The sequence below is a fragment of the Vidua macroura genome, chromosome 1 (assembly GCF_024509145.1).
Source record: "Vidua macroura isolate BioBank_ID:100142 chromosome 1, ASM2450914v1, whole genome shotgun sequence".
Taxonomy (NCBI): Eukaryota; Metazoa; Chordata; class Aves; order Passeriformes; family Viduidae; genus Vidua; species Vidua macroura.
In genome coordinates this window covers 13,225,462-13,252,590 of record NC_071571.1, presented here as the reverse complement: position 1 = coordinate 13,252,590, position 27,129 = coordinate 13,225,462, and the positions used below count along the sequence as shown (strand labels likewise).

The following is a 27,129-nucleotide window of genomic DNA, read 5'->3' as shown; positions in this document are numbered from 1 at the left end:
CTTACCCCGTGTTTGTATTCTTACAGCAGAACTGAAATGCCACACGCATTCCTTGCCTTTTGGTGAGAAGTGTTTAGAGCAGTTTTGCTTGGCTTCAGCTGTGTGTCCATGACAGTGTGTTCACCCAGATGAATTGAGGCAGGTGGCTGTTTGCAGTTCTGAGACCTTTGAGGGAGGCTGCTGCACCTGCTGGGTCTGGCTCGGGCCACCCATATCTGCTGGGCTGGAATCTGCTCAGTGCCAAGGAGTCAGAAGCAATGGGAGCTCTTGTGTGTGATGGACTCGCAGGACTCCACTTGCTGTCCCAGTGTAAGCTTTTCATTCCAAAAGCCATATTACACGATATCAGTATCACGAAAACCATGTTTCAGAGTGAATTTTTGTCCATGAAAAACTGTAATGTCCTAGGGAATGTTTTTCCTCAGCTCTGGAGTCAGTTTGTGTGTATTCCAGCATGCCTGCTTGATATCCCTGCATATGCACAACTTTTGGGCCCAGTTGTGATTCTTGGACTAGGTTCTGTTGAACTCTTCTTTAAAAAAAAAAAATACATATATATAAGTTCTTTTTACAAGACTGGTGGGAGACTTTCTGTGAGGACAGTTTTCAACTAAAGGGTTATCAGTGTCCTTTATCCTGTAGCATGCCTTGAGCCTGCTGTCAGGAAGGAAGGCGGACCTGTGCTCATCACCATTCTTACAGGTGACATTAATTTTAACAGGAAACTGAAAGTCTTAAAGATGCCATATTTGAGAAGTTGTTTCACTTTGCTGGCCTTAGATTTTCAGTCAGATAAGTGAAGGGAAAGTGATATTTTTGTATATCAAGATATTTTGATCTAAAGAAGTGGCTTTTAGAATAGACATTGTTCAACATTCCATTATTGTATTTTATTTCTCTTACACTTCAGATATTCTAGGATAATGTAAAATGAATCATGCTTCATGCCATTGAGGTGCTGGAGTGTGTCCAAAGGACAGTGAAGCTTGTGAAGGACTAGAATACAAGTCTTAGGGGAAAGGGGCTGAGAGAGCTGGAGGTGTTTGTCCTGGAGGAGAGGAGGCTCAGGGGAAGACCCTTATTGCTCTCTACAACTGCCTGAAAGGAGGCTGTAGCCAGGTGGGAATTGTCCTCTTCTCCCAGACAACCAGTGATAGCACAAGAAGAAATGGCCTCAAGTTGTGCTGGGGGAAGTTTAGATTGGGTATTAGGAAACAATTCTTTACTGAGAGGGTTGTCAGACGTTGGCACAGGCTGCCCAGGGAAGTGGTGGAGTCACTGTAGAATCACAGAATGTTGAGAGTTGGAAGGGACCCTAAAGATCATCCAGAACCAACCCCCTGCTATGGGCAGGGACACTTTCCACTAGAGCAGTTTGCTCAAGTCCTTATCTGGCCTGGCCTTCAACACTGGCAGGGTTGGGGCATGCACATCCTCCCTGGGAAGTCCCAGTTAGGTGCTCCTTTGAGCTATAGACGTGAAGAAAAGGGTCAACCTGTTCGCCTGACTCCAGCCTGCAGTACGTCCTCAGTTATCTTCATGTGTAGGTCCTAGAAGGAAATGACCCTCACTGGGATAGGTCTTCAATTTCTGCTGTGTGCACACCTTGAAACATGTTCCAAAGACTTGGAACAATGCAAAAGGAAAAACTTGAAAATTTTGAACAATTTTTTTCCCTTTCAGTCCTTGTTTCTCTAGGGCTGCTTAAATATGTGCATTCCATTATTCATATAGCTTACTTTTTAAAATAACTGAATAAATTTCAGTGTTTTTTAATTAAGTCTGTTTTGACTATCAGTTCTTCTTTGGTACAATAAGAAGAAAAAAAGGACCGAGTAGTGCATTTAAATTTCTCTTTTGCCTTTTCATCACTAATTTCTACAGTTACCCAGTCTAAATTTATCTTGCCCAAATTTACTGCTAGGATATTAATGCAGGCTGAAAGACTTAAAAAATTTCGTTTTAAAAGCATACTTAGAAATCTTACAAAGCAGGAGCATATATTCTTCCAGCTGGTATTTGTGTTCACATTAGTATTAATCTCAGAATACCTTTTACTTAGATTTTCTCTATGATTTTAACTTCTACAAGAAATAATATTTAATGTCTCCATCTTAAGACATTAACATTCAAGAAGTGTTTTTATTCTCTTGGGTGTTTGCTGTGGAACTTAGGTTGCCTGAAGCAACCTAAGTTCATGCAGCTGTATTTGAAGCACTGTCTTTGTAGGCTTCATTGAACTGTGTAGCCTGTCGGTGACAATACAGTCCCTGGAGGTATCTTAAAGACTGTGGTTGTGGCACTTAGGGATATGGCTGGACCATCCAAGTGGTGGACTTGACAGTGCTGGGTTGACAATCCTAAAAGTCTTTTCCATCCTAAGTAATTCTGTGATTCAGTGATTCTATGGTGCACTCAAAAGCCAGAGGAACAGTATTTGAGTGTGATGGAAATACATGTATGTACAGTCTTAACGTGTTGTGTTAGACACTTTTTACAGTGGACCAGTTGTATTTAAATAAGGGGAATGTTCCTGGTTTAATAATAGCACAGAATTGTTGCTCTCTTCAGTCCATGCTGAATCCTGCATGTGATAGGGAGAAATAGTCTTTTGCTTTCTATTTTCCTGTGGGGAAGGGAATGGAGAGGTATTTGCATTAGTAATTTTTTTTCTTGTCTTCTTCTGTCTTACATATCAATAAAACTTTTAAAATTATTCTTGGTCACTGCAAGCAGTTACTGCAAGCAGTAACCAAGTTCAGTTAAAGCAAAAACTACTAAGTGAAGTACTGGAATGTCTGAAAAACTTCCATGAGATGAGCTTGAGAGGAAAAAGATTTATTAATTGCTATCTTTCATGTTCTAAATGTAAGGAGACATTAAACAAGAGACTTATGTATCTGTCATGTCAGATCATTTAATTTGCTCTTGAATTGTGTCTAGTTAGTTGGGAGAGACTGCTGTGTAAGGGAAAGCAAATCCTGATAAGTGATACAAAACTAAAAATCCTGGATATAAACCTTGTATTTCACTGTGTAGAAAGTTATATCTGTGACTTGCTTCTAGAAGAGAAAATAAATATAGCTGTCCCCATAAGAACTGCTCTGGGCTGTCACTTGTCTGACTGGTCAGGCATAACTGTACAGAAATGAGCATTATTTGCCACAGAAGGTTTCTTTTATTGATGAACTCTCTCTGCCTTCCTTGAAAACTGAGATCAGAGCAGAGCTTGGAACAGAGTCACCATGTAATTGGAACTTGCTGAGAAATGTCGTGCCCGTTGTCTGCTTGGAATGGTAGGCAGAGAATACCATAGCTCCAGGGTAGCAAAGATCACATCCAAGTTTTTCCAGCAACCTAGCCAAACCTGAAGGAGTTTACCCTTCCAGCCAATTGGCTCTTGAAAGCCTTCCAATTTCCAGCTTTCTTTTCTTTTAATAAACCATGTTAAAGCGTACTGGAACATGATCACAAACATTTGTTCTTGCAAGAATACTGCATGCAGCTGAGAGGCATTTTCATTTGTGGTAGGTTAGCTGCTGCTTAGATTAGGGTTGAAGCATTGTAGAAGTTATCTTGTGGTCTGATACTGCTGAATCTGTATACGGTGATTGTGTGGTGCTTGAATGACAACGAGGTGAAACTTCTACTAAGGGATCTCACATCTTGGAAATTTTAGTGTAAAAGCAGGTGCAGTTACTGTCACTAGCCAGTGAAATCAGCCTATACAATTCAGTCTTGTTTTAGCTTGAAAGTTTTGAAAGCCTCTGAACAGAAAGCACCCCAGTGCTTTATTTATTTATCCCAGCGAATTATTTTAGTCCCAGTGTTTGGTGCATCCCACATTTTGGAGACATTGATGTACAGAAATCTCAAATGGAAGCTTTACTGCTAGATTTAGTCAGAGGGCTTTCCAAATGTCAAGTTGTATCATACCTCTTTTGCATAAATTATGGTGCTTTAAAATAAAATCTAAGGATATGGATAATAATGGTGGGAGATAGCCTTTTTCAATCTTGTTTCTTTGCTCTCTGTTCTATTTTAGTCATTGTTTTTAGCTTCATTTGACTAGAGACAGATGAGGGAGATCCTGTTAGCTGAGGTGTCCTTTTAACGCTTACCAACTCCTCAGGGAATGCTAATAACATAATAATGTTTAAGGGAGTATTTTCATTACTGTACTCATGGCTAATTGCTATTAATAGAGGAGAGCAGCCCACCAGAGTAAGAAAGTAGCAGAAAGACATAAGGTGTAATGAGACTTGTGGAATTTATTTCAACATTTTTTTCTAGGTTCAGTATTGGGGAAGCTTATCTCCCTGTCTGTGCCTGGAGAATACTGTTTCTGTTTCTCGTCCCACAGATGGCATCAGCTCATTCCTGTGGGCTGGTACAGTGAGAGCAGGAGCACCAACCTCACTTTCTGCCAGCTGGACAAATTACCCCTCAGGTCCTGCTGGTGCAGAGGTGGGGCTTGGCCTGGGGAGTCACAGCCGTGCTGGTCCCCATCCATGTCAGGGCACATGGAAAGCTCTGCCTTTGACATCTCTGTGAACGCCGTCCCCTTAGCTCAGGTCACCTGTGCTTCCCTTTCCCTTTGCTCTTGTGGTGATTGTTTCTCTTCTGTTCTGACACACTTCCTTCCTGGAAGAGTGTAGGGCTTAGATATTACTCATAGCTTGCATTCTTGTAATTGCTCAATAAGAACCTTTGTGGTGTTTTTGTTGTTTTCCACCCACAGTTACTGTAGTGTCAGGCTGTGGGTGGAGAAAAGATGGCAAAGAAGTAAAGTAATTTGTGTAGTGCCTGGTCAGCTCAATTTCCTCTGCAGCATGCCCTGGACAGGTCTGTTCTGATCAAGTCCCTTTAAATAATTTTAAAAAATGAAGTGTATAAGTCATTAATATGGGGCACTATCACTTTCCTAAATGGTAATGGTGGCTGTGCAGTGGCAGTGATAGCCTCTGGTGCCAGGGGCAAAGGGAAGGAAGGAGAGAATTTCACGAGGTTATTTCAGAATTGAGTAAGACTAAAAGCAGTGGTTTACTTGGCTTAGACTTTATTCTGTTATCAAATCAGCATCAAAGCTTTGGTGGTGCAAACTTACCTGACTTTCATTGTTCAAAAGGAAGGAAATAACATCTTATTTTTCTAACAGAATAAACACACTTTCAGACCTGCTCCCTGTGCTGCAGCCCACGTGCACTGTTAGAAAGGCAGTGACTGTTGGTTTTTCCTGTTTGTGTCACGCAGAAGCTTTGATGCATATTGCTCAGAAGTTAGTTGCTACAGCACCCATCCTTAATTCTCTTGTCATGCCCTCTCCTATCACAGTAGGACTCATGAGTTGAAGAAGCAGTTGGGTTTTTTGTTCATGTTTTGCCACAAAAGATTGTCTCATCCTTTACTGTTTTTATCTTGCATAATATAGTCTAACCACAAGTTTGAAAATGTACCTCTTTCTGAAGAATTGCAGCAGAGCTTGGTGCAGTTTTAAAAAGTTTACAGGTGTGCCACTGGGATTTGCTGAGCTTCTGTGCTTAATAATTTAAATATTGCTATTTCTGAAGATTTTACAGACCTTGGGCTTGAGGCCTAAGGGATCATCTGATCTGACCTGCATATGAATCATAAGCAAGTAACTTGCATAAGTTATTCTTAAATTGAGCCCAAATACTCATGCTCGACTAAAGCCCAAAGATGTTTGGCTGAGGCAATCTTCTCAAAAAGGAAAACATCGAGATAAGTGTAGTGCATGTTCCTTGGGTGTGGAGCTTCACTGCCTAATTGTCCTTCCTCTTTTATCATCCAAGGTCATAATGAAAATTTTTCTTTCTGCTTTTATATTTCACTGGTTTTGTTATATTGTGTGCTAGATTGGAGAGAGCTTTCAGTAGTTATCAAGTTCTGTGTGAAAAGCAGACACCTCACAGTTTTCTTTTTTCTTCAGCTATGGTATCAAGACTCCCAATTGAAGGCATTTTCAGCAGTCTGTCACTCTTGTAGCTCACCTCTGCACTCATCTAAATTTTATTCTTACTCTTTGCTCTTTAAAAAGTGCAGACTGAGGCTGTGTTCAGGTTTGTTTTGGTCTCAGTAATGCTTTTTAAGATCTTGTTTTGAGATTTAAAATCTTGCCTGGGCTTTAGCCCAAGTCTGAAGCCAAACTGTTTTACAGCTCTCTTCTTTTTATGGCCATATTTGAATGCAGCTGCTGTAGCTTTAGAAATTAAGTTTCTCATAGTGTACAGGGTGAATCTTGGTGGGGTCTTCTGGTGGTTGTCTTTAACTTCAGCACAGTTACGTACCAAATTAAGTTATATGCACAATCTACTTTTTTTTTTTTTTTCTCAGAATGATTTTATTTTGATGTGATGCATCAAAATGGCCATTATAAAAACTGTTTATATGGCTGCTGCTAAGCAAATAAGAGAATGCAATCTTAAGTGTATTTGCCTGCATTTGTAACTGTTTTTGTCCAAATCCTCCAAAATTGTGTGAATTCTGTTAGACATACGATATCTTAAGTGTGCATGAGTCTGACTTTGTTCTGGCTAATCAAAAATTAGGTTTCATTTAAATATGCAACTATCAGTCAACCTATAGATATAGATATGTGCCTTTGTACATGTATTCAAAGACACAAACCTTTGGTTCCTAATCTTTAGAAGACAAAAACCCTGAAATTTTCATGGAGTACAAGACTGTTGAGGTGTTTACAGGATGTGGATTATATTTTGCATAATTTAACAGTCCTTTAGTAACGAAAAAAAAAAACCCAGAACAAACTTGGAAAATATATAGAAAAACATTCCAATTCTGTTTAACAGAAAAGAAAGCTACAGTGAAAGATTTGGACTATCTACAAGACCATAGGTTTTCTATTTTGAAGTGCTGGATAACTGTTGGAAGAAGTACCCACTGTTATTCTTTCATTTGAAGGCTGTGATGAGTTGCAGAGCAGACTGTTAGTAAGGAAGAGCATTTTTGTACAGGTTTTGAGACTTAAAATTCTGGCTCTCATTTTCCTCTCTTTTGAATAATAGACTATTGTTTATGTGAGTTTAAAGCTCTTCTTATCTTTGACTGTTTCAAAACAAAATGGGTAAACCTTTCCTATTATGGCTGGTCTTCATGGTACTTTTCAAAAACTAAAGAAAGAACTAGTAATAACTAAATAGCTAAAGAAAGAATTAGTAATAACTGAAAGAACTAGTAATAACACAAAAGCAGTATGAATATCCTATTTTCTTTAGGATGGAGTTAACCTTTTTATGGATAATGCCCTTTAGTGATGAATTACTAGCGTTACATATTTGTGTATCATTTGATCTTTCTTCTGTAATGTGTTTTGTAGTGACAAATCTGTCAGGATTTATTGTCATATTTAGAAAGACATTTATTTTAAAGCCGTGCAATTAATTAAGACATCTAAGAACCACCAGAGAGTGAAATCTTACATGTTGTGAATCATCCATTCTAATACTCCAGTGTGGCAGCAGTGGTGGTCTGGAGTGATGTGGTGTCACAAGTGGGATGCTTGGATTTGCCTAACCCTTTTCCCTGGAGGAGCTGGGAGGGGCCCAGTTGCAGATGCACACCAGAGTGCTTGCTTCTGCCTGCAAGACCTGTGCTGTTCATCAGAGGGGTGTGGGGAGCCAGCCCCTCTCAGCAGTATTTGTCCCCTTCTGGCCGCGTTGTGCTGGGTATAAGAGGCTTTGCCTTTGCCCATACCCATGTTCTCCTCCTTGGAGTTTTGTGCAGGCAGTTTGAGAAGGACAGATGGATGTGTTTGGTTCTTGCTGTTGCTGGGGAGGATGTGAGAGAAGAGATGTGGAGAGAGGAGGATGTGTGCTGCTCTGTAGGGCTCAGTGGTGGGAAGGAGCCACAGTTGCTCCCTGGCTGTGGACCATTGGCTCTGCCGAGATAATTAAAAATCCCTGGACTGTCCTCTGCAGCTGCTGAGATGGGGTTTTGCTGGCCTTCTTTCAGCTCCTGTCAGAAGAATAACAGTTTTCTGAGACACAGTGCTTTTTGGTAGTTAATGCTTTTTTCAGACAGACTTTTAAGTCCTCTGTTGGTTTACTGCTTCTGCAAAATAGCACCTTGTAACACAGGCATCTCTGGGAGATGCGACTTGACTGTAAGATGTGGCAATTGGTTTTCCTTTCTTTTCAGCCCTGCAAACAAACTGTGAGCCTCTACCAGGTTGTTATTTTTGCTCAAACAGATAATTTTCTAGGCTTGAAGGAAAGAAGCTTTTCTGGTTTTCTGTGTTTTGCAAGCTGGATTCAGTTTTGTGTTCCTGACCCTATTTTATTGACTGAATTTGCACTTCTGTACTTTGAAATGGTTGCAGAAAAAAATATCTGTAGTGTTTTAAAAAAGAAAGGGCTTTTTTTTTTTCTGGTGATGTGTTGTGCTGATCAAAGATGAAGAGGTTGATAAAAGATAATATATTTTGCATTTTTAAGTGCTGATTACTCTTCATATAAGGAAAAACATCTTGAATCTAGCTTAACAGAAAAACCATCCTGAAATGGAAAACAGTCTATACAGCATTGTCTATGTCAATGTGTGATTATTTTTTCTTCTATATATCTAAAGTAGATGCATAGAGCAACATGAAAACATTCTAGTTCATAATCCCTTGAAGTCAGAACTCCTAACATAATATGACATTCTCAGGATCTTCTCTAAACTTGTCTGTGATTTCTGGGACAATCAAAATAGCTTTCCCTTGAAATCCCTAGATTACCTTTCCTTTGTGGCATGGATGATAATAGTAATAAGAAGACCATTTCCAACTGAGAAGTTGCACTTCTGCATTTCTCAGTTCTTCCTTGTAGGAAGAAGATCAAGTTTTTTTCCAGAAATTGTGCCCAGGTTTCCAGCAGCATGTCAGGCTGCTCATCTCATGGGCTACAGAATGCAGGGAGGTGAAAAGGAAACCAAGAGAGCATAAAATGGAAAAATACAAATAGAAGGTACATTTGTAAAGATGTGTGTGGTGAGGAGAAAAATGCAGGGAAGTGGAAGACCTAGTAAATTATTAAATAAAAGGGCAAGGAGAGCAGGGAAAGGAAAAGCTACAGGGGAAGCTGTAGACAGAAGAACTTGACCCTGGGGCAAAATGACTTTGTTTTCTTTGCCTAAGACATGGAGCTTAATTTCCAGTTTTACCGAGCTTTCATAAGGATATGAAAGGGGAATGAGAGAATTGTAGAAATGCTGGGATAATCACAGAAGATAAACATATCAGTGCTTCTCTGTAGTCTCACATAAATGCCTGCTTAAAATGCAAGAGAATGTGCATTTGGAGATAGAATGTAAGAGAGCGAAGGTTGAGAAAGCCACATTGGGAAAGCAAGGAAATGCTAAAAAATTATGTACTATTTTAGTAGCATGTTTTCCAGTGGATACAGGCCTGTAAGCTTTAGCAAATAGGTAATAGAGTGGAATTTGGGAACAAATAAAATCAATGGATTTTAACATTGATAAGGAAGATCATTCATAGAAGTTGGTATAATGTATGATAGATTTGAATTTGTAACTGGTAAATCTTTTAGGACTGGTTTGGGTTTTTTGGGTTCTTTTTTGTAGTTGTGGAGGTTTGTTTTTTGTTTTTTTTTTTTACAGTTGTTACAGCAAAGAGAGTGTTAATGTGTGGAAGTGCCATGTTTTTCTAATCTTGACCACATAAAACACTCTGGTCTAGATTTTACTTGTTTACATTCAGTTGCAATAACTACTTTTTTATAATCATGTCAAATCTTGGAAACCTGTCAATATGTAGAGAGTTGTGCATTTGTTTGTAATACTTAATTCTTCAATAATTACATATAACAAGCTGTGTTCCTGTGCCAAGCTGTGGCTTTGGGGCATGGTGGGAAGAGAGGGATGGTAAGTGGGAAATTCCTGACTTCTTGTGTACCAGCTCCTCAAGCTGCTTTATCTGTTTTAATCCAAAAGCAGCCCTTAGAACTGAAGTCTAATCCCAAAGCTGTGTTGATGCAAATAATTTGTGTGCCAAAAAGAACCACTTGTGCAAAGAAGGATAAAAAAGTGGACCTCAAGATGGATTATGTTTTACAGTAGCTGCTTAAGTATGTAAACTTGGTGTTACTAAAAAGAATGAGAAAATCTATGTCTGCCATTGTATAATCATAAATGGTTTTTGTGCTGTTCTTTCTTTCCAGATTTGAACATGGAATTCAACCCATCAGATCATCCACGGGCCAGTACGATATTTCTCAGTAAATCACAAACAGATGGTAGGTTACTGAATTTATTACAATTGTTATCTCTAAACCCTGTTTTAGAATGCATGAGATAGTCCTTTAATACGTAATGGCCCCCTCTCCCCCAAAAAGAGGCATTTAGAGGCATCATGTTAGAGTTTTAAGTAGTCACACTTTTAGCTAATTGTCTTGTCAGACCAGTAGTACAAATATGGATGAAGCTTAACATAATTATATTTTTAAAATATTTTCTCTAAATCCAAAATTTTTTTGTGTAACTGTTTCTTGATATTTTTTTTAACTCTTAACATTAGGCTTCTGAAAAATGTGTAGAAAGTATCTTTTTAGAAAATGCCGGTTTATATTAGCTGAAAGACATTCCAGGATTTCTCTGATCTAGATGATACTGTAAATGAGTTCAGTACTAGATTTTCTTAACAAAATAACTCCCATCCTACTCAAACATTCTGTCATCTTCTCCTCTTGTAATGGATTTTATATACCCATGTTTGTCTGGAGTTTAGTTGTTTTTTTTTAATACCTAGACAAAATGACTTCTAAAATTAACATTGGTTAAACAAGCCTCCTGATAGAGTTAGTAGAATAGAAGCTATTTACTGTGTCTCTTTTGTTCCCTATTGGACATGTATGATATGCTGGTTTAGAAATAAATGAATAATGGATACAAAACACATTATTTTCAAAGTAGTTCCTGCATTTTAATTCTGACTGTTCAGCATGAATTCTTTGTCCTCCTTTTTGCTGCCTATAAATGCTGCTTTTGATTTACATAGTAAATTGCAGTGTCAAACACATCACTTGAAAAATAATGTAGTTTTCACTTACTGTATATTTTTTGCTAGTTTTTGAGCATGACTAGAACAAAGAGGGATATACATTTAGACCCTAATTGAAGAGTTGATTATGTGAGTACCTCCTTTGACCTTGAGATTGTCATTCTGAATTCAGCCCTGGTTCTTTCAATACCTAATTATTTGGGTTTGGATGCCATTTACCATACTAATCTGATTTGGTAGTCTGGCAAATGAATATGGTAGTATTTCCATAGTTGTATTATGAGGATTGATGTCTGTTTTATAGTGAATTTGCTGTGTTTTGAAACTGTCTAATCCCCAATGGATGCTACTTGTTTCTTGTTACAGCTTGTTGAAAGAAAGGACAGAATAGACCCAGGTTCAGCAACTAAAATTTTGACCAGACTGGATGATTATTCTTATTTGTAATAAGAACAGTTAATTTATTGCAATATGGAGTTAATTTTACGGATTTTATAAAAGTATTTATACCCGTGCTAGAGTTGGTCTATGAAGCTTTTTTCTAGTTTAAGTAACGTAGAGAACATATTTTTGAGTAAGAACAATGAATTTAGTGAAATGTTATAGAAATGTTATCATTGGGAGTGTAAGATCTGTTCAGCTGTCCTTGATGCATTGGAAAAAATACAAAGGCTATTTTGTTTGTATAGAAATAAAAGGATTCTGCAAACATTTGTCTGCTGATATATTGCCAAGGGCCATCATGTTCTGGTGGGACAGCTCCCAGTACTAAGCATTTTGCTAGGCTGTACTTTGTTGAACCAAGTGAGCTGGAGATGTAGGAGTTACCACACTGTTCAAGGATGTTGCCTAGCTAAAATGCAATAAAGTGCTTGTTAAGAGGAAAATAGAGGGATTTTTCAGGGCATGTAGGGCTTCTACATCTTCTACATCTTCAGATGATGTAGAAGAGGAGAGCTGAGCTAGCTGTGTTGAAAACACCTAACTTGGACAAATAACTGCTCCATTACTTGAATAGTATTGAGCTGGTAAACCTTCCTGTTGACTGTAAGTGAAAATATTTCTATAGATAAGACCTGTGGACATTTAAAATACACAGAAAGTCAAGTGGCATCAGGATTCAAGGTTTCATCCAGGATCTGGCTCTGGCTGTGAGCATACATCTCACGGTTTTACAGTGGGAAATGGCCAAGTCCATCACTAGGTGCTAGGGTGATTTGGCAATGTTATCTTCAGACAGTCCATGTTTGGCTTTCTAGTAGGCCTATGCTCTTTGAGCCTCACTGCTTATAGCTTTCTCCTGGCATAGGAGCTGTGCTTGACCTGTTTGTGATCAACATGTGAGCAAAGAGCAACGAAGAAAATGAGGCAGGATGTGGCATCTCAGTTTATTACGTGGTTTCTAATTGTCTTTGTTCTGTGAAGCCTGGATGCCATGCTAAGCATATAAATTGTCCTGCCCCTCTTAGTCAGTAGTCTGAATGAACCCTTAATTACTTGAACATTCAATGAATCTGCAGAAAAGTTAAAGTCACAATAAATATTAATTTGATTCCTAGCTAGATGAGCTTTTCTAAATGTTTCCATCTCTTCTGGGAATTTTCTAGGTGCTGAATCATATGTATGGAATTCTTCCTATTTAGGGAGCTGGTAGAGAATATTGCCTGTTATGTTTTTAACTTCTGTGAGTGCTTTATGCAAGTTCTCCCTAATTTACTGAGCTTGGCCAGTGAGCTGTGGGTGACTGGAAACCCATGCACTATTTAGTGTGTGGGTGTGATTAACCCAGGGTTTCCAAACAGCACTTCAACAATGGAATTGCCTTTTCTTCATGGTACCAAGAAGGCAATGTTTGCTCCTCCAAGGTGCTGGCAATGTTGTTTTGTGTCAGTGGGTTCCAGCTGTGCCCCTCTCCTAACTTAGATTGGGCTTTATACATTCAATGTACTGGCTAAATTTTGCAGTATCAGTGCAACAATGGGCTTCAGAAAAAAAAGATTTTCAAATTGTATTTATATAGGCAGATAGAAGTGGAAGTAAGCTCTTTTTAATGTTAGCTAGGACCAGTCTTCTCAATTAAAACAAAAATAGATGAGTTATCAACAATGGTTGGTAATTCCAACTTCCAAAATGCAAGACATTCTTATAGTTGTAATCCTCAAGAATTTTGTTTTCAATCCTGATATGATTAACATTAAAATAAGTCTATAGAAATGGCGCAGTGAAAGTTTTTATTACAGCACAATGAAAAATACATACATACATGCATGTACACACAGATGCCTCTGTGTGTATTTCCTCACTCCCTTTTAATTTCAGGATACTTTCCTCCTATTGTGAAAGCTCAACAATAACAGTTGAAAGTTTCTGCAGCAGTAGGATTAGGTCATCAATTGTAGAATGCAAAAAACTGAGACAATTTGGCAGCATCTCAGGCTCCACTTGAAGAATTCCATTACAACTTTTAAGTTTTATGTTGTTTAAAAAAAGTAGAAATTTAATCGTTTAAACTGACGACTCTAAATCTATTGGGATTCACATCATCAAAACCCCATATCTGAAACCCAAAATCCTGGAGTTGCAGTTAGGAGTTTATGCTGCAAAGCACTGGTTAATTCTAACATGATGGTCTGGCCTGCTGCAGACAGTACTGCGTTGTGTGAGCAGCAAAGCATTTTTAAACTGACTGAAGGCAAGTGATGGAATGACTCTTTACAGTCATTTTGCCTTGTGTAATAATTGGCTTCCCCTTGTTTAAAATGGGGATTGTGATTATAAAAGAGAATGGTTGTGACAGAATGGATTTTTGCTCTGCCTGACTCCCCACTGGCATGTGTTCTGGAGAGAGTTAAGCCTTACACTATGGCAGAGTGAGCCAGAAGCACAGAAAGAAGCAGCTGCCTTCCTGTAATGCCTCACTTGAGAGGCCAGGCTAACTGAATTTCTGTTATATGGGGAGAGAGGGAAAGGAGGTCAGCATGGTGCTTGCAAAGATGTGCACAAGAAGTGCTTGAGCAGGCAAAAGGGAGGGGTGTGTATAAATATGTTAACATATTCTTCTGGAGACTGGAAATAGCAAATAGGATTGAGCTGTGAGTGACATTCTTGCTTTGGATAGTAGGGGATTGTACCTTCTTGGGGAATTGAATAAGGGATACAAACACAGAAGAAAAAAATTAAGGCGACTAAAAATCATTAAACTGGAATTTGAAGTATATGTGCCAGCTGTCTTTGTAGGATTTGAAGAACTTTGAATGTGATATAATTATTTGTGATTAAAACTATGATTAAATACTTAACTGTGTTCAAAATTTCACAGTTAATGGATGTTAACTTTGAGTTAAGCGCTATAGTAGGTTTGCACACAGCTTATCAGAATTGTTTACTGCCTGTACATTGCAATATGTGGTACTAGACAAATACTTCAGCTGTTTTTAGAAGTATTCACCATCATTTTGTTGTTCCCCTGTAGATGTCTTATGTATTTTGCTGGTGATAAATACGGTGTGTGGAACTTAAGTGTAGTGCAGTGTTTTAGTAGGATTTCAAGCTGTTTAACAATTTACTAGATCATCAGAATTTTTCTGCTGTTCCTGTTTTATTCTGTTTCTTATACAATGTCCATAATTGTGGATCTGAGCATATTCTAAGTGACATGGCTAACATCTGTCATGTGTGATTCTCCTTTCTGCTCCCTGGGAGGAAAATTATGTAAGGATTTTTCAAAGTTTTTTCTTATTTTTTTATTTTCATTTTATGTCTGCATTAAACACAATTACTTTACAGTATTCACACATACAGCCTTGTTTATGTGAGATTGCTTGCTTATAATAAATCACAGATAATGGCTTCTCATCCAACAGGGAATGGACAGGCTATCCCACCATTGTGAACACTCTTATTTTGCTAAGTGCGTTGGTTTGCATAGCTTTCAAATCATGATGCACCAAAGTGCATTTAATCACCTACAGCATGAAACCATTATTATTTTAATCCTGCAGTGTGATTTATGTGGTAGTTGCCTCCAGAGTTGTATCCTAAATGTTGTGTTTTCACTGGAACAGAGCTCTGCAGGCTCTCTATGGGGTGAGTTAATTGGGGAAGTGCTTTAAAAAAATGAAAGAGCATATATAATCAGCTGTAATAAGCATTTTCCTGACAATTTAGACTTCATACATCTATCTCCCTTTTTGTTGCTATTTACTTTCTGACTGTTTTGGCTAATTGTGGCTTTGACTTGCAACCATTGCTTGTGGTGACTGGTTCACACTCACCAAGGAAATAGATTTTCATTGTTACATCCAACATGAGTAATAGTTTCAGGCTTGTGCCTGATCATTATAGAAGGCAGTGGTGTAATCCATATGGTTTCAAGGGTTCTCTGTGGGAGTTAGTGCACAGTAAGTTGTGATGAGAATTTGCTAACTCCATGGTGTAGCTGTTGAGGTGCTTTCATACCTGCAAAGTAGTGTAGGCCACTTTGCAGCAAGGTACCTTGGATGAAGGCACTGGTGGCTCACACAGAGTACCTACTCAGAGAATACCCACAGGAGTACCCACACAGAGAACTGGGGAAGAATGGCCAAGCCACTGCTACCTTGGACTGCAGCTTACTGCATATTAGCTTGCCCATGTGGACCAGCACCTGGTGAAGTATCCAAATGGATGAGAATTTTAACCCATTACCACACTAGTGAGCATAAATGCCTTTCTGCATACAGATAATGTGTTTCTTCTGTGTTTGCTATATTAATATACTTGGTTAGTGCAAAAGCAATTATAATGTTGCACATAGTCTCCTGTTCTTTTTATTATAAATGGTGTATAAGAAGCTTAATCGGGAAAAATAGTCATGTAATATTTCTATCATATTTTGTGTTTTTGCAGTGAGAGAAAAACGCAAGAGTCTCTATATAAACCACGTAAGTGAAAATGCCTCGCTATGCAGCTTTCTCCTTGTTGTCTATATTATACAGTAAATGAGAGTTATCACACGTGATTTCCACATCGCTGAGAGGGTGCTGATGCTTCACATGTTTGCTCTGCATCAGGATCCTGAAGTATAGGCCTTGGCTATTGAGTTAGAGGAAAAAAGCTGTTGGTTTGAAGACAGTATTATGCTCACAACCAGCGCACGTAGGTAACTGGTGTCTGGGAAAAAGAGCTGCACACACTGGTATGATTTTTTTACTATTACTACAGAAACTCTTGAATCTTTAGATCACATTTGTATGCAAGTTTGCATTGGCAGGGAACTACAGCATTGGGTATTTACACAGTTGTTCTGAAGTGTTGATGCAAGGTAAATGTAATTGACATGTGCTACATGCTGAGTACGAAGATGGGGGTCTGATATGCTTATGTACCCTGGGCATTTTTCAATTCAGTTCTCTTCTGTTTGAATCAAATTCTCAGTGAAACTGAGAGCAAATACCCTGTAGCCTGCTTTGGGTACAGGACCAGGTTCTTCACCTCAGTTAGCATTGTTTGTACTGCTGAAGCACCTGGAGCCAGTGTGATTCCAAGTATGTGAAGCCTTGTGCTGAAATAGTGGAGTCATAGCTAGGTAAAATTGAGAAGGGAAAGAACTAACTGTCTACCAAATGCTATTTGCTTTTAAGGTGAATGGGGAGAGGCTCTCAAGTTTTTCTCTATCTTGAAATATAAGCTGTCATTTTATGGCACTACAGCTGCTGAAACAAACAGATGTGGTTTATACCCACGTCATTTCTTTGTGCTGAGGTGAACAGTTGTCTAGCTCCAGATAAACTGGATCGGGGCACAAATGCAGGTGGACTCAGCTGAATGCTAAAGTGGAGTTCCTAATTGTGATTCACTCCAGGGCTCGCACCTGCAGAAAGGGAGGGAGCCACGAGGGCAGGAATGAACTGCTGTGTGGGGTGGGAGGGCAGGACTGCTTAATTTGTTGATAGAACTGGTTGGTGTTGAGTATTTTTGAAACTACTGTATGGCTTTCAAAGCAAGCTGAGATTTTTCAGTTTTCCAAGAGTTAAGATTCTGAGAAGTCATGGCTTCTCAGAATTCTCTGAGGCTTACAAAATCGTTAAAGTTGCCCTCACTAGGTTAGCAGATCTTCTTGGTCCTCATCTTCTATTCCCCTATAAAACATTCCCTTTTTTTATAGTGCATGTGAGGGTAGTTTGCAGAGCTGTTGTCTTGTTGTAAAATTACTTGGAAAGCCAGTGTACTGGGTTCCTGTAAACTTCATAATGTGTACTTAATACCAACCATTTCATATGTAAAAATTGTGTTGTGAGTTCTGATTCCTCCAGCAGATTAACAAAGATGACTATTACAGATGCTGGAAGCACCCTTGTGCAAACTCTGGTATAAAGTGTTTTTAGCTTAGGCTGGACATATTGCACAAAAGGGAAGGGTGATCCTATCACTGAGGAGTTGTGTTGTTGGGAGCTCAGTATAGTAGCACATGCAGTTGATGTGCTAAGTGCTGTACCTCTTCTTAATTTGTTTTGTTCCCCCCCACCCCCTAAGTACCATTCAAAATATTGGCTGAGGTTGCAGTAGTGTAAACTTCCCTCAGTGGTTTACTGCTACCTTAAGTCTACTTATAAGTACTTCTTCTGAATTACAAAGCTAAAAATAACCTTTATGAGGCTGAAGTCCTTACCATGTCTGTGTCTTTACAGGTCAGTTAAGCTTTTTAGGCAATACTCATAGATAAAACTGTATTTTCAAACATGTCCTGTAATATTTTAAGTTGTTCCTTCAGCACATCTGTAAGTATTCATTCAGCACCTCCTAAATCTTCAGTGTGCTAAACCTGGTGTACAAACTGGGTAATCATTTTTGTAGGAGTAGCTGTGACTTGTAACTGGAAACTGTGTTTAGATTTTCAGACTGCAGGGAACCATCATGGTTTATCTAGACCACCTTGCTGGAGGAAATGGAAGGAATTAGTTAGATTTAACAGTTGTATGTGACAAATGATAGGTTTTATTTACATGGTACAATGGTTTATGATATACCCTATTGATAGATCAGTTCTTTTCCACTGTTTCTCAGTGTGTGCTAACAGGAGCTATTGCTACTCATCTGTTTCCCTGTTGATGTGAAGTGCTGGGGGTCTCCACATCTTCTCTGGAGGAAACATTCCAGAGGACATAAATTTTGTAGTGTTAGTATTTTGCCTTTTTTTAAAAGAACTCCTCACCATAATGCAGCACTTTTTTCTTTTGTGGTTTTTCCATAATGTCATCTTTTTTGTTGTTGTTTTTCATGCTTATTCTCCTTTTGTGATAAATAACCAAGATGAGCAACAAAATATTTTATCTTTTTGTGCAGTATCTGCATAACTGGTTATTTTGCAGGCAGAATTGAATTTCTCCCAAGTGATATGGGGGGCTGGTTAGAAAGAGAAGTGTCAAGAAAAGCTAGGTGTTTTTTTTTTTTAACTGCTTGCCAAATTCTGTGTAGTAACAGATAAGAATAGTAATTTATACAAATGCAGTTTTGAAATATTACTTACGAAAAAAAATAGTATTGACTCTTCCTCGTTTAAAAATGCACTTTCTTAGCATGATCACACCACTGTTCTTTTTCTTTCTCGCTTGCTTTTGTTTGTAGGATATTTTATTTGACTGAATAATTTCCTGTGATCCCCAAACACAAATGGTGGGTTCCTGATTTGGTTTGTTACACTTGGTCAAGAGCTGACAGTTGCCATGTTTCAGATTCACCTTGTCAGTAGGTGTGATGGAAGAAACCAGCAGCTGCTCTTTTTTTGGGGTGGGGAAAGAATGAAAGGAGGGATTGACAGAGTGCTATGGAGGAGCTGCCATCTCTCAGTCTTCCCACAGAGCCCAAGGAGACGCATGACAAGTTGGGAATGATGCTGGAAATTCCCTACCTCCAGTGTACCTGACCTGTTTGCTTTCTTCTAGCCTGTTTTAATTCCTAAGCAGTTGCAGCAGACTCTGCTTCTCTTTCCCATTGCACTGGCAGTCACTGGTTTTTGTTATTTTATGTTTTTGTTATTCTGCCTTGGTGTGCACGTGTCTTTTAATCTGCTTAGTCAAGCTGCTGAGAGGGATAAAGATGCAGACTGAGATAGGGGCGTTTCCTTTCTCAGAGAAGAGAGATTGCATCAGTGTCTCTGCCTGTACAAGGAAAGCAAACAGGAAGACAGACACATTTTGTGTTTTTAGAGGAGGTGGTGGAGAAAGAGTGAATCTTTTGTTATGGTTGCAGTAGGTAGTCCTTTTTACTATTTACTGCAGTAGGTAGTTCTTTCTACTGAGGGGAGAAAAAAGGTTGTTTACTTTTTCAAGTTTTTCTAGAAATTTTCCCTTTCAGACAAGGAGAAAATGCTCTGTTAGCCCAAGTAATTACTTCTCTTCTAGGCGAGATACACTCTTAAAATGAATCTATGTTTATGAGCAGTAATACCCCTTAAAAATAAGGGATATTTTTCACATATATTTCTGTATTTCTGAAGGAAGATAAAGGGTAGGAAAAGGGAAAGAAAATAAAAGTAAGTAATGTCTCACTTCTGCATATTTTTTATTCTGGAGACTCTTTGCCAGCCTTGTAGCAACAGCATCCCTTCATCATTGTCTTTTTTAGGGATCTGGACTGTCTACTGGCTTGTACTGTCTGCTACCTGGCAACTGGATGTTCAAATTCCAGCAAACAAATACTGTTTTTATCAGTCCAAGTAGAAAAGCTAACATCTGTGTAGAGACCAGAATATTTTTTCTTCATCCTGGGGAAAAGTTACTGGGCTTTGTGACTCATGTCACAACCCTGGTCTTTGTAAGTGACCCTTTGGAGATTCACATCAGGGGAAGCTTCTCCCCAGACACAGTAATGGGGACTTGCAGAGAACAGTTGGGTCTTTTGCTGTAGGTGCTGAGGCAAGAACAATTTCTGTGAGCCTTTTTGCATGCTTGGAATGATGTATGGCACTTACTCCTATGTAGCTCCCAAACCTTCTCGTCAGATTGAATAAAGAGGCTGTTCTGCTTCTATGTTGTAAAACTACTGGACATGTGACTGATAATCAAACACTTTCAACTAGTGATTAATGAGTAAATAAGATACATGCTGAAATGGGAACATAGTCTAAAAAGTAGTTTAGTCTGTGAAAGCAAAGCACAACATAAAACATGAGATGTTGTTTTCAAGTGGACTGCCTGAGGCTGGCTATTGGAGAGGCTTATAATTGCTGTCCAAATTCCTTAAGATATTTTAATTGTCATTCCTTACTTGAAGAGAAGAACAAGATAAATAGAAAGATAGATTAGAGACTTCTCAGGTGCTCTTGAAGTTCGGCTAGAGATTGCTTAATGTGGCCTTTGCTCCTCTCCATTGCACAATCACAAAAAAGCAGGTCTAGAGGGGCCTTTATAGGCCACCTGGTCCATTTAGCAGATTCCCTACACTGATGCCATTCCTAGTAGATGCAGCTTAAGATTCTTTCCAGGCATCTAGTAAGTTAAAATTAACAGGTTTTCTTTAATGCCTTACCTAAACTTACTGTTTGAAATGTGTTTTTCTGAAGTCTTTTAGTTAGCTTCTTTTCCTGTCTTCTAGGGTAAAGAATTTTACCTCTCCTGTCAGCCTCAAGGCACTAGGATGTATGAAATGATAAACTTTTTTATGGGGAGGAACAAAAGCTAACTTTTGAGTTAGAATGAGAACATACAGGATAATTCTTTTACAAGGGGCTATGTAATACTTGCTTTGCTGGGAATGTAATAAAGTCCCTCTGGTGAAATTGCACAACAGTAGCAATTACACGCTTTGTAAATATAAGCCTTTGAGCTGATTTTAACAGTCAAAGAAATATTTAATCTTTCACGTTTGTAAAACAGGGTGCTTTATCAGTGGTTAAATAGGGCCTGCATATGCTGCAGAGGAGTTTACTGGTGATTGCTGAACCCCTCAGGAGCTCAGTGGTTTGGTGACATAATTTTCTATAGTTGACGTGAGTAAGGATGAGCTTTGAGAGCCAAAAACTTGCAAGTACAGATCTAGTCTAAGCTAGGCTAGTTTTGGACTTCATCAGACATTGGTGAAACATCAGCTGAGGACAAAGGTGAATCATGAGGAACAAGGGATATTACTTAAGAGTAGTTGGACTGGATTTTTTTTTTTTTTTTTAATTGCAGTTGTTGGCAGAGGAAGATGAACATACTGGTGCAGTTTCCTATTACTTTTGTTCTGGTGAATATATCTACACCAAAGGTAGACAATTTTGCTGTATTGGCATTATGCAAGATGAAAATAAGTGCAGAACTTTGCAGAGCCATGTAGAGAATGGTGTTGCATGGTTTGCTTGATTTGGGAAGTGCTTTGTTGACCTGTAAAATCATGTTTCTTCTGTGAAAAAATGTTGTCGAAACGAAATCATGTCCTGAAGCAACAGAAGATCCTCAAGATAGGAACCTCCCTTTTCCAAGTCAGAAGCAGTCCTGGTATTTTTGCTTACTGTTGTTATTTGGCTTCATGTGCACTTTAATGTGCCAGTTTTGCCTTTTAGCATCTTGGCCAGCCTCTACTGCCTGGAAGCTAATGGCCATGTCTGTACAGACGGGTGCAAGCAAGCCTCAGTTTTTCCATGGGGGAAAATATTATTTAATAGGACCTTTTAAAATCATGCACTAACTTACACCTGGTTTGCAGGGAGTAGAGAAACTACTATCATTATTTAGTAGAGAAGCTCCAAATTATCTTTTGATGGACAAGTGCAAAAGAACACTGGAAAAGGCTGAAGCTGCTTTGCCAAACTGGAAGCTGACTGGCTGAGAGCCAGCACTGGTACAAAAGCTGAATAGCTTCATTAGGGGAATGTTGTGCCCAAATAAATGAATCCTGCTGAGCATCAGGGCAGAGAGCCACCTTAGTGCTGCTGAAGAGGCCAGAGCTGGCCCTTCTGGTCAATTCTGAGTGTGGGTTTTGGGCAGTGTGCACCATCCATTAGATGTTTCTACACAAAACCCCTCTGAAGTGCCTACTTTTAACAAAATAAATGGTAACATTTCTTCTTTCCCCACAAATTTAGATTTAATTTCTAAGTGATGTTTCCTGAGAGAAATTAACTCTTTTGTACAGTCTCATTGTGAAAAAGTTAGGAATTCATTATGATCCCTTTCAAAGCAGGTGCCTAGAAGCAATTCTGTAGTGTTTTTATGAATCTGATGGCAAACCAAGCCGTTAGATTTCTGATAAAATGTTTTTATATAAACTTCAAGTAAAAACCTGTAGTTCAAACATCTTAAAACACACAGGATTTGGAAAATTGGAAAGTGTTATAGGATGAAGCTGGAAGAAAATAAAGCAGTGATATTTGCTTAGTACTTGCTGTGCAAGGGGAAAAAACTGCTAGTCTTAAGAGTTAGGAACACCTGCATTATTGGAAACTGAACCTTGATCTCTTAGGGCTTTTTCTGTAACACATTCAAAAACATAGCAAGTCATAAAGCAGAGCTTTCTGTTCTACATATTTTCCTGTTAAGAAAGAAATTCCACAAAACACGTATTTAATATTCATTGTGACCTATAATGTCAGTGTTTCTTAGTGGATGTCTTTGGTTCAAATGAGAAAAATAGCAACTGCTTCTGGAGTAAAGAGCTACAAATCCTCTCCATCAAATGATAGAAGATTGGTCTAGAATTTGTCTCAAAAGCTTGTTCAGTCTGATTTCTTGTCCAGAAGCAGAAGAGAAGCTTGTGTCTAAGCTATTCCTGGCCTGTTTGTTTTATCTCTTTACAACTTTCAGTGATGGAGATTCTATCACTGCTCAAGTCATTTAAGCTATCCCTACTATTAGAAAAAGGTGATGGCTTAGATGTTTTTGCCATCACCTCTTCTCACACTTTCATGTACAATCTTAATTTTCCATAGTTTAATATAAGCCTGTTCTTTCTTATCCCATCCACAAGGGTCATGGAGAACAACGTCCCCTTCTTTGTAACTTCCTTCAACATGACTTTAAAGCCATTGTTTTTGCTTTGTTCCTGGAGACAACCTTTCCAGCCTGCCTTTACAGTCCCTTGTAAATCAAGTTTTTCAAATCTCTGACTTATGTTGCTTCTCTGTCCTCCAGACTCTGAAATAAATTCATCTTTCTTGAAATACAGTGTCCAAAACTGGACATAAAATTCCAGTGGAGCAGAGTGGATGGGTGCTCTACTCTGTTGCATACCTGGTAGCTCTATAAAGTCTATTGATATATTGCATTTTTTAAAGAAAAATGTCCTCTGCAAGTTAATCTCAGCTGGAAATGCAATAAAAAAAAAAACTTTGATACTGTGATCAAAGTTGTTGGTCAGTATTTTATGTGGAGTTGACTGGACCTCTGTGGAATGTCCCTTACTTCAACCTTCCAATTTGAAAGTGATCCCTGACTGACCAGAATATAATTTTCCAAGTAGTTTTTACCTGCCACGTTTTCCTTAGTTTGCCCTTTGGGAATTTTATGCGAGATGAAGTTGGAAGTCTTGCTGAAGTTGAGAGGCGTGACATCTACGGAATCTCTTGGCTACAGAAATAGTACTGCAGCTGCTGAAAATACATGTAAAATGAATCCCACTTCATATCAGTGAGGTGCTTTGAATTAGTAAATATTTGTAATAGCAGAGGTTGTCAAGGCTTCACATGTGTCCTATGCTCATTTTTGCATACGAAGATTTACAAAAGGAGGTGTACCAGTCTGTCTTTTTCACTGTGCCAGCTTTATGGGGGGATAGAATTTAAGAAGGATCTCGTTAGATGATTTGGCTAATTTCTCCAAAGCTCTATAGTCATCCTCAGTTCTTTTTTTTTTTTGTTTTTTTTTTTTTTTTTTTTTTTTGTTTTTTTTTTGTTTTTTTTTTGTTTTTTTGTTTGTGGGTGGTTTTTTTTGGTGTTTTTTTTTTTGTTTGTTTTGTTTTGGGTTTTTTGTTTGTTTTTTTTTTTGTTTTGTTTTGTTGTTGTTTTTTTTTGTTTTGTTTTTTTTTTGTTTTTTTTTTGTTTTGTTTTGTTTTCTTAATTAGAGTCTCTTTGACTTGTCTAATTGGGAGTATTTTTGTGGTCAGCTGTGATGGATTTGAAATACAAAGGTGTTAAGCTCCTGTACAATTTTGGTCATGGACCTATCCCATTGAAATGGACACAGAAGGGAGTTTGTCTGTAGGACAGTGCTGAATTCTGAGCTGATACTCAGTAACCTCTTTTGTCCTTTACAAGGATGGAGAAGGTTCCTGTGCAACATTTTATGGAGGCTCAGAAAAGTCTGTTTGACTGAACTGTGGGACTTCAGATGTCTCCCAGCTTAGTCAAGATAAAATATGAAAATGAGGGTGTTTTCCAGCAATTGGAAAAAGCAGAAAAATCTGTTACCTGCTGCATCATATGGCTGCAGTTGGACATCAGAGTAGAAGCTGGGAATGTTGAAGTCCTGACAGGTCAGTTATTCACATGGCAGAGGTGTGTGTATATTTACCCAAGGATGTAGCTTTATACTTGGCACCATTCTTCTGATTAGGACAGGTTTTCCTTCCTGCCAAGTTGTTGTGAACAGAAAGTGAGGCATGAGACACCACGTATTTTCCTGAGGTGTGAAAAGTTCCAAGCCTAACGAAGTGTGATGTGGGCTGAAAATCCAAGAAGAGTTCTGTGATGTGGTAGTTTCAGAAATAAGGTGCATTGCTCTAATTATTGACGTGTGTCAAATGTTAGAGTGCTGTTTACATAGGCAAATTTAAATCTGATAGTGGTGTTGCTACGGAGTTATTTTCTGTTTTTCAATTGTGCTTCCCTTAAATAAATCCGGTATATTTATCTTAAATTTTATCTAAACCTTTAAAGCATGTTGACACTTATTATGCAGAAAGAAAACTTTCCATGTGTTGTTTTTTTTTAATAACAATGCGGAGATGTGTGTACATCTCCCTTTTTTTCCCCAGCCACTAGAGTCTCATTTTTATTGTTTTCAAGATGCTTTGTCTTTATCGTGCCTGTGGAAGGTACTCAACAGACTAATGCAGAATGTAAACTAAACTGTGGTAGAATAAGGGCTGTGAAACACCAGTCCCCTAGTAATTCTCTTGTGTGCAGCAATGCTAGATAATAAATTTTATGACATTAATATTCACAGTACTTCTAATTTTTTCTCTTTCTTGCCTAACATACAGTAGCTTGGAAGGTAGATGGATTGTCAGCTTTCAAAGTACTACAAAGTACCTTTCCAAAGTCCTGAAGTCCTGTAAGATTTTTGAAAAGTGGTATTTTTCATTTTCTCAGTAAACCTTTTTGCTTCCAAGAAAAGCAGTTCAGCCAACAATTTTACTGGTCAAGTGAAGGACCTTGAGAGAATTTGTTGGTAAGCTTTCAGATAATTTGAACATAATGTTTCTACAATTGTGGCAGCTTCAGAAAATGTTGGGGTTTTTTTCTATTAACAGGAGACTGTGTGGTTTTTCACTCATAGCTGTGAAATACAGAAATATGACTTAGATGTGTGTGGGTTTTACCAGGAATCTGTCTGTGTAGTGAATGCTGCTAAGAAGTCAGCTGCCTATTGAAAAAGGAGCATTGGTGAACTGATGGATGCTGGCACTTGTAATAATATCTGTTTTGGAAAGTGGGCAGGGGAAGATGTACTGAGGTAGGAGTCACAGGACTGTATCCTGGATACTCAGTTGCTCTGAGCTGGTAAATACCTCTGAATTCCGCTGATGGTATTGACATTGGTCCCTCCACTGAAATGCTGGGAACTACATTAATTGTAAGATGAATTAAAATTTCCATGTTGATACGTCAACTGAATTTTAAACCTATTCTGTTGTGAGTTAAATGTGTAATTTGACTGATCTTCACTTTCCTGACATAGGTTCTTGGTCAAGTTATTTGCTAGTGTAGATGGAATAAGCCAAGATAGAATCAAAGACGATTAGGGACAATGAGAGCTATTAGCTGATGTGACTGAAACTGCTCTCTTTAGCCTGGTGGAGTGTTGGCTGCTCTTAGCTGATGGAGAAGCTCTCTCAGCAAAAAAATGTTTAGAAATAAATAGAGTTCTCAAATGCCAATTTTTTGGTTGAATTTTCCAATGTTTTTCTATGGTAGTGCAGAAAAAGGATTGAAATATATTGAAGGCCTTTTCTTTTAAGATGTGGGTTTTTAAAATTTGCTTATACTCTTTTCTTCTGTTCTTTGATCAGTTTTCTTCCTTTCTCATAACAATCTGTTATTAATGAATTCTCCTTATTAATTTTGTAGTTCTACTGTAAAGACCTCTTTCCCTTACTTCATTCTATTAGCTTTTTTGAGGGTTTTAAATTTTTTTTTTTCAAGCATGGTTTTATATCTGTTGCTAAACTGGTCTTCATTGCTAACACAATTTCTTTTTCACTCTTCCATTTACTCTTTTGGAATGAGGACAAAAATATAGGTCTTATTCATCTTTGCTTTCCAATTGTATGTATGTATTTGAGTAAGCCTGCAGAAAAGTTTTTGCATGGTTTTGGGGAAGGAGGGATGCAGGGGATTTGGGACTTGAAAACATTAGCAAGTCTCTGGCAGGGATTTTTGTGACTTTTGCGCTGTTAATTATTTCTGAACTTTCTGAACTGCTTCCAAATGTGATCACATTACTGTGTGTGTCATTGTGAGAGACAGAAATTTGTCTTTTTTAAATTCTTACATTTCCTCAAAAAAATGCCTTGCTATTACATAATTGCCATTGTTCTTTTGCATGTTTTTCATAGCATCCTCCTGGGCAGTTGAGAAGGAAATACAGTTCCTGCTCCACTATTTTCCTGGATGACAGCACGGTCAGTCAACCAAACCTCAAGTATACCATCAAATGGTGGGTTTTACAATTTATTTATTTTTGTTAGCACTTACATTTTATGTGTGTATTTATGTATACGTATTTATAAACCATTACTAAGCAAGCTTCAGTTTTAGTTTTTGAAGTAATAAATTTATTTCATCAGTCATGCTCCAGACTTACTGGGTGATGTCTTAGATGAGCATTTTAAGTTTCACTGGTGCCTTTTTACTTTTGGAGAGAAATGAAATTCATATTTGTAGAGTATTGTTCTTTACATTTTGTACAGTAAGG

General features: G+C 38.2%; 1 protein-coding gene across 6 annotated transcripts in view; it reads left to right on the top strand.

Moving 5' to 3' along the window:
* The window catches only part of CCNY (cyclin Y), a 120,241-nt gene that overhangs the window by 62,866 nt on the left and 30,246 nt on the right, over positions 1 to 27,129 (top strand). For 3 of the 6 annotated variants that reach the window (XM_053984693.1, XM_053984713.1, XM_053984701.1), the window contains exons 2-4: positions 10,200 to 10,274; positions 15,926 to 15,960; positions 26,771 to 26,871. In XM_053984693.1, coding sequence (XP_053840668.1) covers positions 10,200 to 10,274; positions 15,926 to 15,960; positions 26,771 to 26,871 — 211 coding nt within the window. Of the gene's footprint in view, positions 1 to 10,058; positions 10,107 to 10,199; positions 10,275 to 15,925; positions 15,961 to 21,192; positions 21,266 to 26,770; positions 26,872 to 27,129 lie in introns of those variants that run through there. The other 3 variants (XM_053984710.1, XM_053984733.1, XM_053984724.1) reach the window with 3 other exon arrangements.